Source organism: Acipenser ruthenus, chromosome 10 (assembly GCF_902713425.1).
Source record: "Acipenser ruthenus chromosome 10, fAciRut3.2 maternal haplotype, whole genome shotgun sequence".
Classification (NCBI taxonomy): domain Eukaryota; kingdom Metazoa; phylum Chordata; class Actinopteri; order Acipenseriformes; family Acipenseridae; genus Acipenser; species Acipenser ruthenus.
In genome coordinates this window covers 48,403,379-48,416,039 of record NC_081198.1, presented here as the reverse complement: position 1 = coordinate 48,416,039, position 12,661 = coordinate 48,403,379, and the positions used below count along the sequence as shown (strand labels likewise).

The window sequence follows — 12,661 nt, the reverse complement described above, 5'->3', positions numbered from 1 at the left end:
ACATAATAATTAACCAGGACTACCGTTGTTGAGTTTATCAGGACGACACATACAGTGCGTTTGCCAATAAAACATTTTGCGGTTGGCCACTGCCACGCTGACAATATGGAACCATTCACCATACAATGCCCCATTGCTGTTGATAACGCTGACAGTTGCTGTTAACATGCAGTAGGGACAGCTACTGTACAGTATCTGTGACTGAGATGAAGTGATGAGAGAATTCCAGCAGAACTGAAGTCAGCAGACCTACTGCACTCAGTAAAACACAGAACAGGATCCCAGGAGTCACTACAGGTCACTGCATCAGATTGCAGGTACAGCTTTTGTTTCCATTAACAGAAATGCTACTCTTGCTTTCACAGCGTTGTTCACTTCGCAAGATTCGCATTTCATGGCAGTGTAGATTTAACTTTTTAAAATAATCCATTAAAATCCGTGTGTAAAAGTCACGTGTTTGAACACAGTTCTGAAAATCGTATTTGTTTCAAGTATTGTTCTTTTTGATATGCGGCTTGTTATTTAAATTAAAAAATGTTCATTCAAGTTCAAATACAGTATCAGGTATATTTGGAGCAGAATGTGGTTACAATTAACACATTCCATTGTTCATTATTTTAAATCTGAAAAAATATTTGAGAACTCACTTTCCAACTTGGTCTCACAAGTAAAAATGACACATTATTTTAGTAGGCGACTATCTCGGTTCACCCAGTAAACTTATATGTAAAATAAAAAAATAATCGACTTAAAACTGTAACAGGAACTCCATCAGCCAAAATTGCAACTCTATTTAACTGCCGTGCACCCATGGCATTTGTCACATTTAGGTAATTGTGCGACCAAAGAAAAATAAAAATTAATAAATGAATACAAATAAATAATAATACAACTTGTTGTGTGAAAGAACTTATGTAAACAACATTGTATTTGATTCGTTTCAAGACCTCTCAAATACAGTACCCAAATACAAAGTTAACATGCAACACGCAATTTCCGGCTACACATGACTAGTGCGCATGTCTGTGTCGTTGACGTTAAATCTGCCAGCCTCAGTGACACTGCATCAGAGCCGCCGTGTTTGTATAGCCAGGGTGAAAGGGTAGCTGGAAGTGGAATCTGACGGGTCTATTTTCAAATTCATTTATTCAGTCTATAACTTCAAACACGGTAGACATGGTCCAGGATAAATAGTCGAAGAGTCGGAGTTTTCTATGGCGGTTATGTCATACACAAACGCCTTTGTGTTCAGTTTCCAGTGTGCTGTAAAATAGTGCCAGGTTGTCAGTTTCGCCAGGTACTGGTCGCATTGACAGAGCTGGCAGTATTAGTGTACGGACTGCCACAGTACACAGCGTTAGCTATTTCACGTTGGCCGAGGCTGTGGCTGCTGCTGCAGGCCCTACAATCAGATATGGGAATCCTCTTCACCAAACTATGGAGGCTGTTTAACCATCAAGGTAGAGTCGAGACGTGGTTTCTTTTTGTATTCGGTTGCTACCCGTTTGAATTTAGCCTATCCGCATTCTTTTTGTTTATGTCGGGGAATACATTCCCCTGTCAAATAATGGGTTGGAGATTTTCCTGTTAGTGTGGTCATTATTTGTGCAGTTTGTTATATTATTATCATTATTATATTACCGGTACTTGAGATTATGTGACGGTATATGTGAACACGAGGAATCAACCAACGCTGTATTAATTTACTGCTTTATATTTGATGTTTTACAAAAAAGTGATGTGAAATGCACAGATGAGTACCGGTATTGTTTTTGAAGTCCAGGACACTGACAATTACGAAGCTCAGATGTTGTTTTTGTTTATTTTTATTATTTTTTTTTAAATGTATTTTTATAGTTTTTGTTACATAATATTTGTAAGCAATAATGTGTTTTCTGATAATAACATACGCTAACGTAGAATTCTCCAAATTGTGAAGTGCAGCTGTGCTTGTTTCCCAGCTGTGAACATTCAAAACAGTGTCTATTAGAGAAACGTTGCCACCTAAAATGGGGTACTATTATTTCAGGGGAAAAACCAGTGTAATTAAAGAAAGGAATACCCTAATATAGTATATTTGTTTCATGCAAAAGTTTGACACACTGATTTTTATCTAATTAGTGACTGGGCAACAAAACAATTGATTTCACAGTGAACACGAAAATCTATTCGATTTCAGGTAAACAATTGGGATAGCATGTTTTTTAGAAGTGAATGCAGTAAGCCATCGAATTCACTTTACAAATTGCATGAAAATAAAATGGCAGTAAGTCAATACCAGTTATTTTACTACTGGATGCCTGTAAGGGAAGTGACTTCGAAACAAGCTGTCTATATAGGTACCCTAATGTAATCCTTGTTGTATTGTATGTCATGAGTGCTTGGAATTACCCCAGAAAGTACAGTAACTATGCATGTATTCTCATTACATTTACTGTACATTGTTTTGGAGGCTACAGGGGTGTATTGTCTGTAGGGTTGGTCTTTGTCATTGAAAACAATAAGACACTGTTTCACAGGAATCCTCTGGTGGTTATGCATTTTACTAAATCTTTTCCATGCAGCTAATGTTTGTGTGTTAGCTGTGTAGAGTGCATTTGATATGTATTCATTCATTATGAATGATATAGAGCCTCATTAGATTTGCTGTAGCCTTACATCTCGGCCAACCATTGACATGATAGTCTGGAGGCATGATTTGAGTTATGACCCAGTTTCCTTAGAATATTCGGGTGTACAGTATGTTTAATATGTGCTGAAGTTCACTGTGTGCAACCATCTTGAATGAGAGAAGATTTATTAGATCTAACACATGGACCTTTTACTGGAACACTTCTCTCTTGCTGATACTGTATCATTTAGTTTCATCTGTTTTTTTCACATTTGTTTTTCTGGTACATTTTTTTTTATAAATGGTCTTTAGCTGGGACAGCAGCTTGTTTGTGCTTGGAGCCCACCTCTTCAACAGTGCCCTTGATTAAATCTATAAAGCATTCCATGTTGTGGCACATTGTGTCTGCTCATTTCATGTGACAGTTTTCGAAGGGGAAGTGAGTACCGGCCCATGTTCTTCCATAGGGTTCTTTTCTGTGCTCTCCCAGAACTGACTTTCTGTAGCTGAACTGAGGCTTGTCACTGTTTGTAACACTGTATAGCGGAAGCTTTAAAATATATTTCAAAATCATTTCATTGGTCTTTAGATACATACTCAGTGAACACACTGTGTGAAACCTCAAATACCCACTTAATTCTTTCTTAAAAAAAACATACTGTTTTTTTGTCAGAGTGATTTCTTAATTTCTTAGCTGTAACTTGATGTTAAAGAAATTATTTTGTGTACCTTACCATTAAATTAGCTTGAATTTCCATACAACAGGACTGTGAGAAGTGTGTGCCCTGTTTAGGACTAATCCCTAGAATGTGCTTATGTGGCAAATAGATAAAGGATCCTGGCGATGTAAGTACTGGGGTGGTCTTTTTTTATTGCAGTTATAATACAAAAGTCTGTTGTGTAAACTTATTGAATCTTTTGTTTTTTGTTTGTCTGCTGAGTTTACTACAGTAAATGTGCAGTAATACTAAGAAGTTGCAGTTGTGTTTACAATCTGTAGGGATTGTTGTCATATAAAGTGTTCACAAACTCCAAACTGAAACTGATTAGCCTACTTGTTGACATCTTTTAGAGAGGCGAGATACGGTGGTCTTGTATTTTGCACATGATAAAAACAGCAGTGTTCTGTGATTCGTCATTTACGGAGCCTCGGTACGATACCATGCACAATATCATGATATTCCATGCTATCGCCATACTTTGGATCATATGTCCATTACATGTTAAATGGCTGCCACATTTCTTTTTAATAATGCTGCAGCATGATGGAATGCTTGCTGTTTAAATACGTTTTGTATTTTTCTGTTGAAAACAAGTTCCAGTGTGTTCAAAGGTCATTGCTGCTGACTAAAATTCAAATAAAACTGATAAGAAAGCGCAACACAAAAAAATCTTTAACACCAGACATAAATCTGATGTTTCGGCCAGCTTTAAATACTCTGATTTCAAGAAATCTCTTCTATATAACACAAAAGAACACAGATACTTTCCTTAAATCAGGCTTTTTATAACTAGGCCAGGTGTTTTACATACTGGGGTATCTTAGAAGTGCTCTAAAAATGTGAGCAAGGAATGAAAACATGAAACCCTTCTTTACACAGAGTTGTGAGTGTTTGGAATAAACTACCTAACCATGTTGTGGAAGCTGAGTCACACGGGTCCTTCAAGAAATGGCTTGCTTGGATCAATAAACAACCAAATAAGCAAGATGGGCCAAATGGAAATTTCTTGTGTTCTTAAGTCACATACATCATAATACCTCCATGCATATATAATGTTGAACTCTCTTAGAAAGTAAAACAAGTAAACACAGATTATAATGCTACGCTAGACTAGACTGATTGATTCATGTACACTGAAAAAAATAAATAAAAAAAAATAAAAAAATTCCCCAGTAGTGTGTTACTTTAGGGAATAGAGTTTGTGTGTACACAACTGTTCAATTCTACATACACGTTGTATTTCTTCATTTTAAACACTATGTGTTCATTTTACAGTTTTACAATGTGATAATCACCACTTCCAAATAATTTAATGAAAAACGTATTTCTGTCAAACTGCTTCCGATAGTACTAAAAACACTCCTAACACAGGCAACTCAATAGTGAAAAAGTTAAGCATTATATCTAATGCTGCATTTCTAAAACAAATGACTACTAATGTAGATGCACCCCTCTTACGTGCTAAACAGAATTCTGCGTATTCAAGCCAAATGTCTCCGTCAAAACGACGCTCCAGTGCACCTTAAATAAGAACATAAGAAATGTCATTAGCGAGAGGAGGCCATTCGGTCCATCATGCTCATTTGGGTGTTAAAAAATCTTGCAAAGAAAGTAAATTAGACAAAAGACAACAACTCTGGCTACTATAATGAACTGTTATTGCTTTCATGCTGGACCTGCAGCCCGTCTGCATTGGCGGAGTTTTGCAGTGTGAAACTCAGAAGCTTCTAAAAGTCCTGTGCGCTCCTCTGCAGGTGACACGTCACATTGATCCTGTTACCTGTAGGGAAACTGATACGTTTTAGCAGGCCTGGCCTTTCCACCGCTCATGCACACACTCCAAAACACAGGAATTTGCCTGCGATGGGGCAGCAGTGTGGAGTAGTGGTTAGGGCTCTGGACTCTTGATCGGAGGGTCGTGGGTTCAATCCCAGGTGGGGGACACTGCTGCTGTACCCTTGAGCAAGGTACTTTACCTAGATTGATCCAGTAAAAACCTAACTGTATAAATGGATAATTGTATCTAAAAATAATGTGATATCTTGTAACAATTGTAAGTCGCCCTGGATAAGAGCGTCTGCTAAGAAATAAATAATAATAATAAACCAAAAATACAAATGACCACAAATCCAAAGATTATAAAAACATTAACATTTTTAATTTTAATGACACATGTCTGCAAAGTATATTTTTGCAGCATATAGCAAATGCACTGTAGTGAAAAAATAAACACACATCAATGAACTCCCTTTTGATCAGCTTATAGCGCAGTCTTGTTTTATTTGGTATCTCTGCTGTGCGTTTTTTTATAAGTAATATGTACGTACTTGTACTACTTCAGCTTTTTACCATTTACAAATGGAGTGCATGATTCAGATTATGGAAGGAGAGTTGGGATTCACAGAATGTCAATATGTATTAAACTGGGATTCACAGAATGTCACCTTTCACTACAGAATTTCAATATGTAATTAACTGGGATTCACTTACTTAAACTAAAAGAACTAAAGAAACTACAGTCAAAGAAAAAGTAAATGGCGATCTGAAAGATGTGTAAATAAATCGGTTGTGTTTCCACCCTTGTTTTTCACATCTTTTGACATTTGTGCTATCTGCCTTTAACCAGATTGCTGTTGTCATCTGGCTGAAATCCACAATAGTTCCACACCAAGCTTGTGGATTTGGCTTTGGAAACCAACCATCTTTCTCCCACGTTCGCCATTACTGCTGTCTGCTGCAGTAATTGTATTTTTACATCGAAAAATTGTGATGGATATTTTTCTTTTACCCCGATATTAGGTATGGTAGGGTTTTGGTATCATGATATACCGTGGGTATCGATATAGTGTGGAACACTAAAAAAAAAAACATTTGCCTATATTTTCCCCTAGGACACATCGCAGGCAAATTGCCCTCTCCATAGTAAATGTATTACAGAGAGTGTAAAATTAGGCTTGGTAAGTTTACTGTAATAGCATTTGTAATTGGAAAATGTAAGCCTTAATTCTGCTTCTCCCCCCCCCCCCCCCCCCCCCATTTTTTTTTCAGAGCACAAAGTCATTATTGTGGGTTTGGATAATGCTGGGAAGACGACAATTCTCTATCAGTTGTAAGTGTTGTTTTCATACTCTGCTAGTGCTATTTTTAAAGACATTATAAATACTGTAGCAAACTTTAAAAGTGGCTTATTGTGGGGGGGGGGGGGGGGCTTCACAGTACAGTGTGATTGAGCACAAACACTCACCCCCAAATGCCAATAATAAACAAAAGATTTCTGGTAGCTTTTATACATGTGGCCACTCCCCAATTAGCACCAATTAGCTAACTGGGCAATAGCCACACCTGTGATTGCTGGCAGAGATAAATTTAACCCCATCCCTGCCAACCTTACTGTACATTCCCACACACACTATTTACAGCAGCAGGGTTTCTGCTTTGCCACAGTAATATACTAAGCAGCTTAGGGAGGAAGCTCAAGTGAAAGTAGAATCCAGCAGTGCTTAAAACTGCAGTGTAAAAGCAGTATACTGAAAGAGGATAGGGAGGAGGAAATGCATAAAGGTGCAATCATTAAACTTTTTGAAACAAATTGAAAATCAAAGCAAGATCCTTATAAAATAGGACATTTTTGGTTAAACATGTAAGCAGTAGAATACAATGCAGTTTTATTTCCTTAAGATTTAAATGTTTAAGCCTTTGTCTCCAACAGTAGATAACCTATTTTTTGTCTTCGTAATTTAAAAATATTTTACATTTAAAATAAATAGTTATTGCCTAAGGACACTCTCCTGATTTGTAGACTCTTCCTTGTTGCAGTTCAATGAATGAAGTGGTACACACGTCCCCGACCATAGGCAGTAATGTCGAAGAGATTGTAGTCAATAATACACATTTCTTAATGTGGGACATTGGAGGCCAGGAGTCTCTGCGATCCTCTTGGAATACCTACTATACAAACACAGAGGTAAGGAGGAAGTGGCAGCAGTGTGGAGTAGTGGTTAGCGCTCTGGACTCTTGACCGGAGGGTTGTGGGTTCAATCCCCAGTGGGGGACACTGCTGTTGTACTCTTGAGCAAGGTACTTTACCTAGATTGCTCCAGTAAAAACCCAACTGTATAAATGGGTAATTGTATGTAAAAATAATGTGATATCTGTATAATGTATAATGTGATATGTTGTAACAATTGTAAGTCGCCCTGGATAAGGGCGTCTGCTAAGAAATAAATAATAATAAATAATAAAAGAAAAAGAGGGGAGGACATTTTAGGGAGCTTTATAAAAACTCAAAGTACAATAGTACAACAGAATATTCAGGTCTGATTAAAATCTCTCACTTGTTTTTCAGTTTGTAATTGTTGTCGTGGACAGCACAGACAGAGAGAGGATTTCCGTAACAAGAGATGAACTCTACAGAATGTTAGCACACGAGGTAGGTGTGGTGTTCTTGGTAGTATTCAATCCAGTCCTATACTATGCTAAGCTAAGCGCAAGGTTTGGTTGGTCAGGTACTGTACATTGATTTTTTTTTTTTTTTTTGTAAAAGTTAATATTTTATGTCTTGATGGTAATAATGAATGTCTTTCTCTTCTAGGATCTTAAAAAAGCAGGGTTGCTGATATTTGCAAACAAACAGGATGTCAAAGGCTGCATGTCAGTAGCTGAAATCTCCCAGTACCTGAAGCTGACCTCTGTTAAGGATCACCAGTGGCACATTCAGGCTTGTTGTGCCCTTACTGGAGAAGGGTATGATAATAACCCCCCCCCCACACACACACACACAAAGCAATAGGTTGTATGGGCTATATATTCACTTAAAGCTTTTAGCAGTATATTTGATTTGGTGGGTAAAGTCAATATCATTAGTCTGACCTTCCTCAACTGGTGATTGTGATCAGTGTTGCACAATACCGGTTTACTGAAAATAGCATGTTTTGTGCTTTTCCATCACTGACATATTATCTAGCTAAACAAGGCATGTTTGCTTTCTATATTCACCAACACACTAGTAGAAGACGTAATCTTGTCGTGAGTGAACTTGGGTCTCTCAAGATAGGGGCTTCTCAGACCCGGTCATGGGGACCACCTGTGTCTGCTGGTTTTCATTATTATTTATTTCTTAGCAGACGCCTTATCCAGGGCGACTTACAGTTGTTACAAGATATCACATTATTTTTGCATACAGTTACCCATTTATACAGTTGGGTTTTTACTGGAGCAATCTAGGTAAAGTACCTTGCTCAAGGGTACAGCAGCAGTGTCCCCTACCAGGGATTGAACCCACAACCCTCCGGTCAAGAGTCCAGAGCCCTAACCACTACTCCACACTGCTGCCCTTTCATTCCAACCAAGCTCTCAATAACTTAACTAGAACCTTAATTGAACTGATAATTTGCTTAATTAGATCTTTTTACTTGTTTTCAGCTCTTGAAAAGTTGCATATTTCTAGTTAGCTATAACATTTGATAAGTAACTTTAACTGCAACTGTTTAAGAGCTGAACACAAGTGAAAATGTCTAATTAAGCAAATGTATTAGTTCACTTAAGGTCTAGTTAAGTTATTGAGAGCTCGGTTGGAATGAAAACCAGCAGACACAGGGGGTCCCCAGGACTGAGTTTGAGAAGCCCTGCTCTAGATCTTGGGTGTCTATTTGGTTAACTAGTGTTGTTTTATAGTCCTGGGTTTTTCTTATTTTACTTTAATTATGGTAACCTTGGAACGAAAAAAAAAACAAAAACTATTGATTGTTGTTTTATTAACATTCAAAAATTTTATTTTTTACTGGAAATAGTTCAGAAATGTCTTCTTACTGAACAATCAGCTTGCCTCAGTATCACCCTCCACGTCGGGCATTAACTGCTTCTGTTTGTTTCACCTCAATCAGTTATCTAGTAGGTAGTGCCTGTTATGTTGCTGCCTAATTGTAATGGTGTGATAGATATTTTTCTCATAAGTACATATTTATTTTATCTTTTACAGGCTTTGTCAAGGACTGGAATGGATGATGTCTAGACTTCGAGTCAGATGACCTCAACCGACCCCGTAGATGGACGATTTCCTCTCTGTTGCTTGCCTTTCTGTGAAGGCTTCAATGAACCCCAGTGGGTCTGACGGTTATTTATTATACAGACTAAATGAACGTGCCCCTCTTCAGAACCGTGAACGACATTTTTTTTTAACAGAACAAGACACGTTCTTTTCAAGTTGTTTTTATTTCTCTCCTTACAAAGATGGAAATGAACACTAGGACTGTGTAAACTGTGTATCCAAGTTTAATTCAGCTCAGGGTAGACCTAGCATTTGGGAAGTATTATAGAAGAACAATAATTATTGCCCTGTCTTTACAGTATTTAGCATTACTTTGTGCCTGCCTCATAACCCTTCAAAGATGCTGAAAGAAGCTGGTCTTGTAGAATATCATTAAATAAAGCCCTTTTACCTATCAAAGATGTGCAGACAGTTCTGTGAGACCAAGGGAGGGAACATAATGTAACTGAACAATGGACAGTATACTCTACTGTGGCATCCAACCACAGGGTTTTGTATGTATTTTTAAGAACAGTACTGTGCTGTTTCATGTCACTATATTCTTTGATTTCAGAGGGATGGGAGAATAAGTATTGTGACCTGGACTCTCAATCTCAAATGTTAACTCTTTTATCTGCTGCAGTAACCACGGTGTTGTATTTTTTTTTTAGTTATATTTATGTAATGCTATGGTGTCCCTGTTTTGTTGTCAATAATAACTCCTGAGTATTGCCATGTGTAATGTGCAGCATCAAAAATAAATAGGCCTTGTTGTTTTGAATGACCAGCATTGTAGTTAAAGAGGTGTCTTCCTCTTTTTTTGGGGGGTACTTTCCAGGATCGAAGTCACTAACTTTAAAGCTTTGTTCTTTTCCCCCTTTATTTTCTTTGCGTACCTGGTTGTATTGAGCCTGGAATGCCATGACAGCGAGCAGACTGCGGGTGGGCAGTGGGCAGACTTATCCCCAACAATGTGTACTGTACATTGATACATGGTTTACATGTGGAGCTTTTACATCTGTTGTGATTAAACTTTAAAACCAAATCCTTTACCCGTGTTCCAGTAATTTGGTCTGTAGCTCTACGGTAAATCTAAAGCAAGGATACTTTAAACTTTCAATGGATCTATCAGATGGACTTAAAATGCCATTGAGTGATTGCCTTTGGTTTTCCACACTCTTGGGTTATGTGCAGGATCCTCATATGTTTCTAGTGAATTTGAAACCTAAATGAAAAGAAAGGTTTATCTAAGAAGGTCTAGGGAATATTATTGCAGAAGTGAGGCTGAGCTATAATGGGTGTTTTTGATTTAATGGCAATGCTTCAGACTGAGTGGTGTTTTTTTTTTTCTGACACGGACTATCCAACATGAGACTGTCATGTTAAAATGATTTGATTATACTTGAATTAAAGCCCATGAGCACTTTGACCCTATAGGTCCCGCAGTGGCCGCTAGCATCTTTCTTAAATTCTTAGCATGCCTGCATACAGATGCCCATATCCTTTTCTTGTTAACAAGCGCAGCTTTGCTATTGTAGACCACCAGGCACAGGAAAAGAGCACTCCAGGAAGGGTTAATAATTCATTGCATACTGTGTTAGGATAGGGTTTTTTATTGTATTTTTTAGAATGAAACATCACAGTTGGTTATCATTTCATTAAACTGCAAGAGTTTGCTTTTTTTGTGGCTGTTGACTGTTGCTTAAAATCAACTGCAAAGAGAGGGTTACAAAAAAACCTTTCTGAAAACCAAGGACAATCTTTAATTGAACTCTTCAAAGCAGTATTCAATAAGACTCTTTTGACTAATAGAATAATGTGACGCAGGTGTAGTGGCGGTACAAGTATATCCGCACCTGTGTCACACTTAAATTTCAGCTGTTTACTTTAGTCATATATATATATATATATATATATATATATATAATTTTTTTTTTTAATTTAGTAGTCACTAATTATTTTTTTATTATTTTCTCCCAATTTAGAATATCCAATTATTATTTAAGCTCAGTTTACCACTACCACCCTTGCGCTGACTCGGGAGCGGCGAAGACAAACACACACTGTCCTCCAAAGCGTGTGCCGTCAGCCGACTGCTTCTTTTCACACTGCAGACTCACCATGCAGCCACCTCGGAGCCACAGCTTCAGAGGACAACGCAGCTCTGGGCAGCTTACAGGCAAGCCTGCAGGCGCCTGGCCAGACTACAGGAGTCGCTGGTGTGTGGTAAGCTAAGGACACCCTGGCTGACCTAAACTGCTCTGTCAATTGTGTGCCGCCCCCTGGGAACTCCCGTCCATGGTCGGCAATGGAATAGCTTGGACTCGAACCGGCGATGTCCAGGCTATAGGGTGCATTATGTGGACAGAACAAATTCAGAATCTATTATGTTACTTTGAGCTAACTTTGCATGAGGTCTGACCTGTGGTAAAGTAGGTTGGGCAGATGAAGGCTATATCTTCAGAAATGCTCATTTGTTACAGGAAGTTATTCCACATTCTGTGAATGTAGGTCTTTGTGAGCTACTTTTTCACATTACTGATGCATAATTGACTAAGCTATCGGATGCTATTTGTGAATTGCTTGTATAGTTTGCATTACTCTGTGCATGATTTGTTTATTGTGAGATTCAGTTCCACATACGGTGGATGTATATTTTATGTGATTTCCTGTGTAGCAAAAATGATTAAATCAGAGTTTAATTTGTGTAGACATGCATTAAAACAAATGAAAAGTTGCTTATTGTTCAGCATTTTTTTTTTTTCAAAGCGCAGTGTAACATTTCTGTGGGTTTGTCTTTAAACATCAGTGCGCCTTGCCAAAAATGTCTTAAACACCATAAAAAGCCTTAATGGTGAAAGTGACACGTGATAGCTGGGGCAGCAGTTTGCCAAAGAGAACCATCCAGCCCCCACTCAGGATCTGAGTTTCCACTGTGGTGTGTTCTGTTGTCCATTACAGGAATACACAGCAGTACAGTGCAAACTGAGAAATCAGAAAGAAACACCATGAAGCACAGCTGCAAGTATTACAAAAAGAAAACCAGAATCTAAAACAACAGCGAAAAATGTTCACAACAATATCCTGATACAATTTGAATTATAGGGCAATAAATATGATGTTGCAGCAGGAATATAGAGCTTACAATGCAAGTGAATCGTGTGATTTATTATATATATATATATATATATATATATATATATATATATATATATATACATAAACCTGTATTTTGTCCTTCATGTCACAGGTAAGATTGTGGTACTTTAAATCTTGTTACACTTTCACAAAGACCTACAGACT

The 12,661-nt window shown here is 37.7% G+C and overlaps 1 protein-coding gene across 2 annotated transcripts; it reads left to right on the top strand.

Moving 5' to 3' along the window:
- The first annotated feature begins 292 nt into the window (after positions 1 to 292).
- LOC117400388 (ADP-ribosylation factor-like protein 5A) lies at positions 293 to 12,096 on the top strand. 2 transcript variants are annotated; one of them, XM_034000285.3, is made up of 6 exons: positions 293 to 317; positions 6,382 to 6,442; positions 7,150 to 7,297; positions 7,679 to 7,762; positions 7,925 to 8,076; positions 9,311 to 12,096. In XM_034000285.3, the coding sequence occupies exons 3-6, from the start codon at positions 7,154 to 7,156 to the stop codon at positions 9,357 to 9,359; spliced, it is 429 nt and encodes a 142-aa protein (XP_033856176.1). In that variant the 5' UTR covers positions 293 to 317; positions 6,382 to 6,442; positions 7,150 to 7,153; the 3' UTR covers positions 9,360 to 12,096. The 2 variants fall into 2 exon arrangements, with proteins under 2 accessions (XP_033856176.1, XP_033856167.3); XM_034000276.3 differs by lacking the exon at positions 293 to 317 and adding an exon at positions 1,002 to 1,460.
- The last annotated feature ends 565 nt before the right edge of the window (positions 12,097 to 12,661 follow it).

Excerpts from the sequence above, each read along its gene's own strand:
- LOC117400388 (XM_034000276.3), top strand. The coding sequence starts at position 1,415 with ATGGGAATCCTCTTCACCAAACTATGGAGGCTGTTTAACCATCAAG. Across the intron at positions 6,443-7,149 it reads ACGACAATTCTCTATCAGTT|TTCAATGAATGAAGTGGTAC; the intron begins GTAAGTGTTGTT and ends TCCTTGTTGCAG. Across the intron at positions 7,763-7,924 it reads ACAGAATGTTAGCACACGAG|GATCTTAAAAAAGCAGGGTT; the intron begins GTAGGTGTGGTG and ends TTTCTCTTCTAG.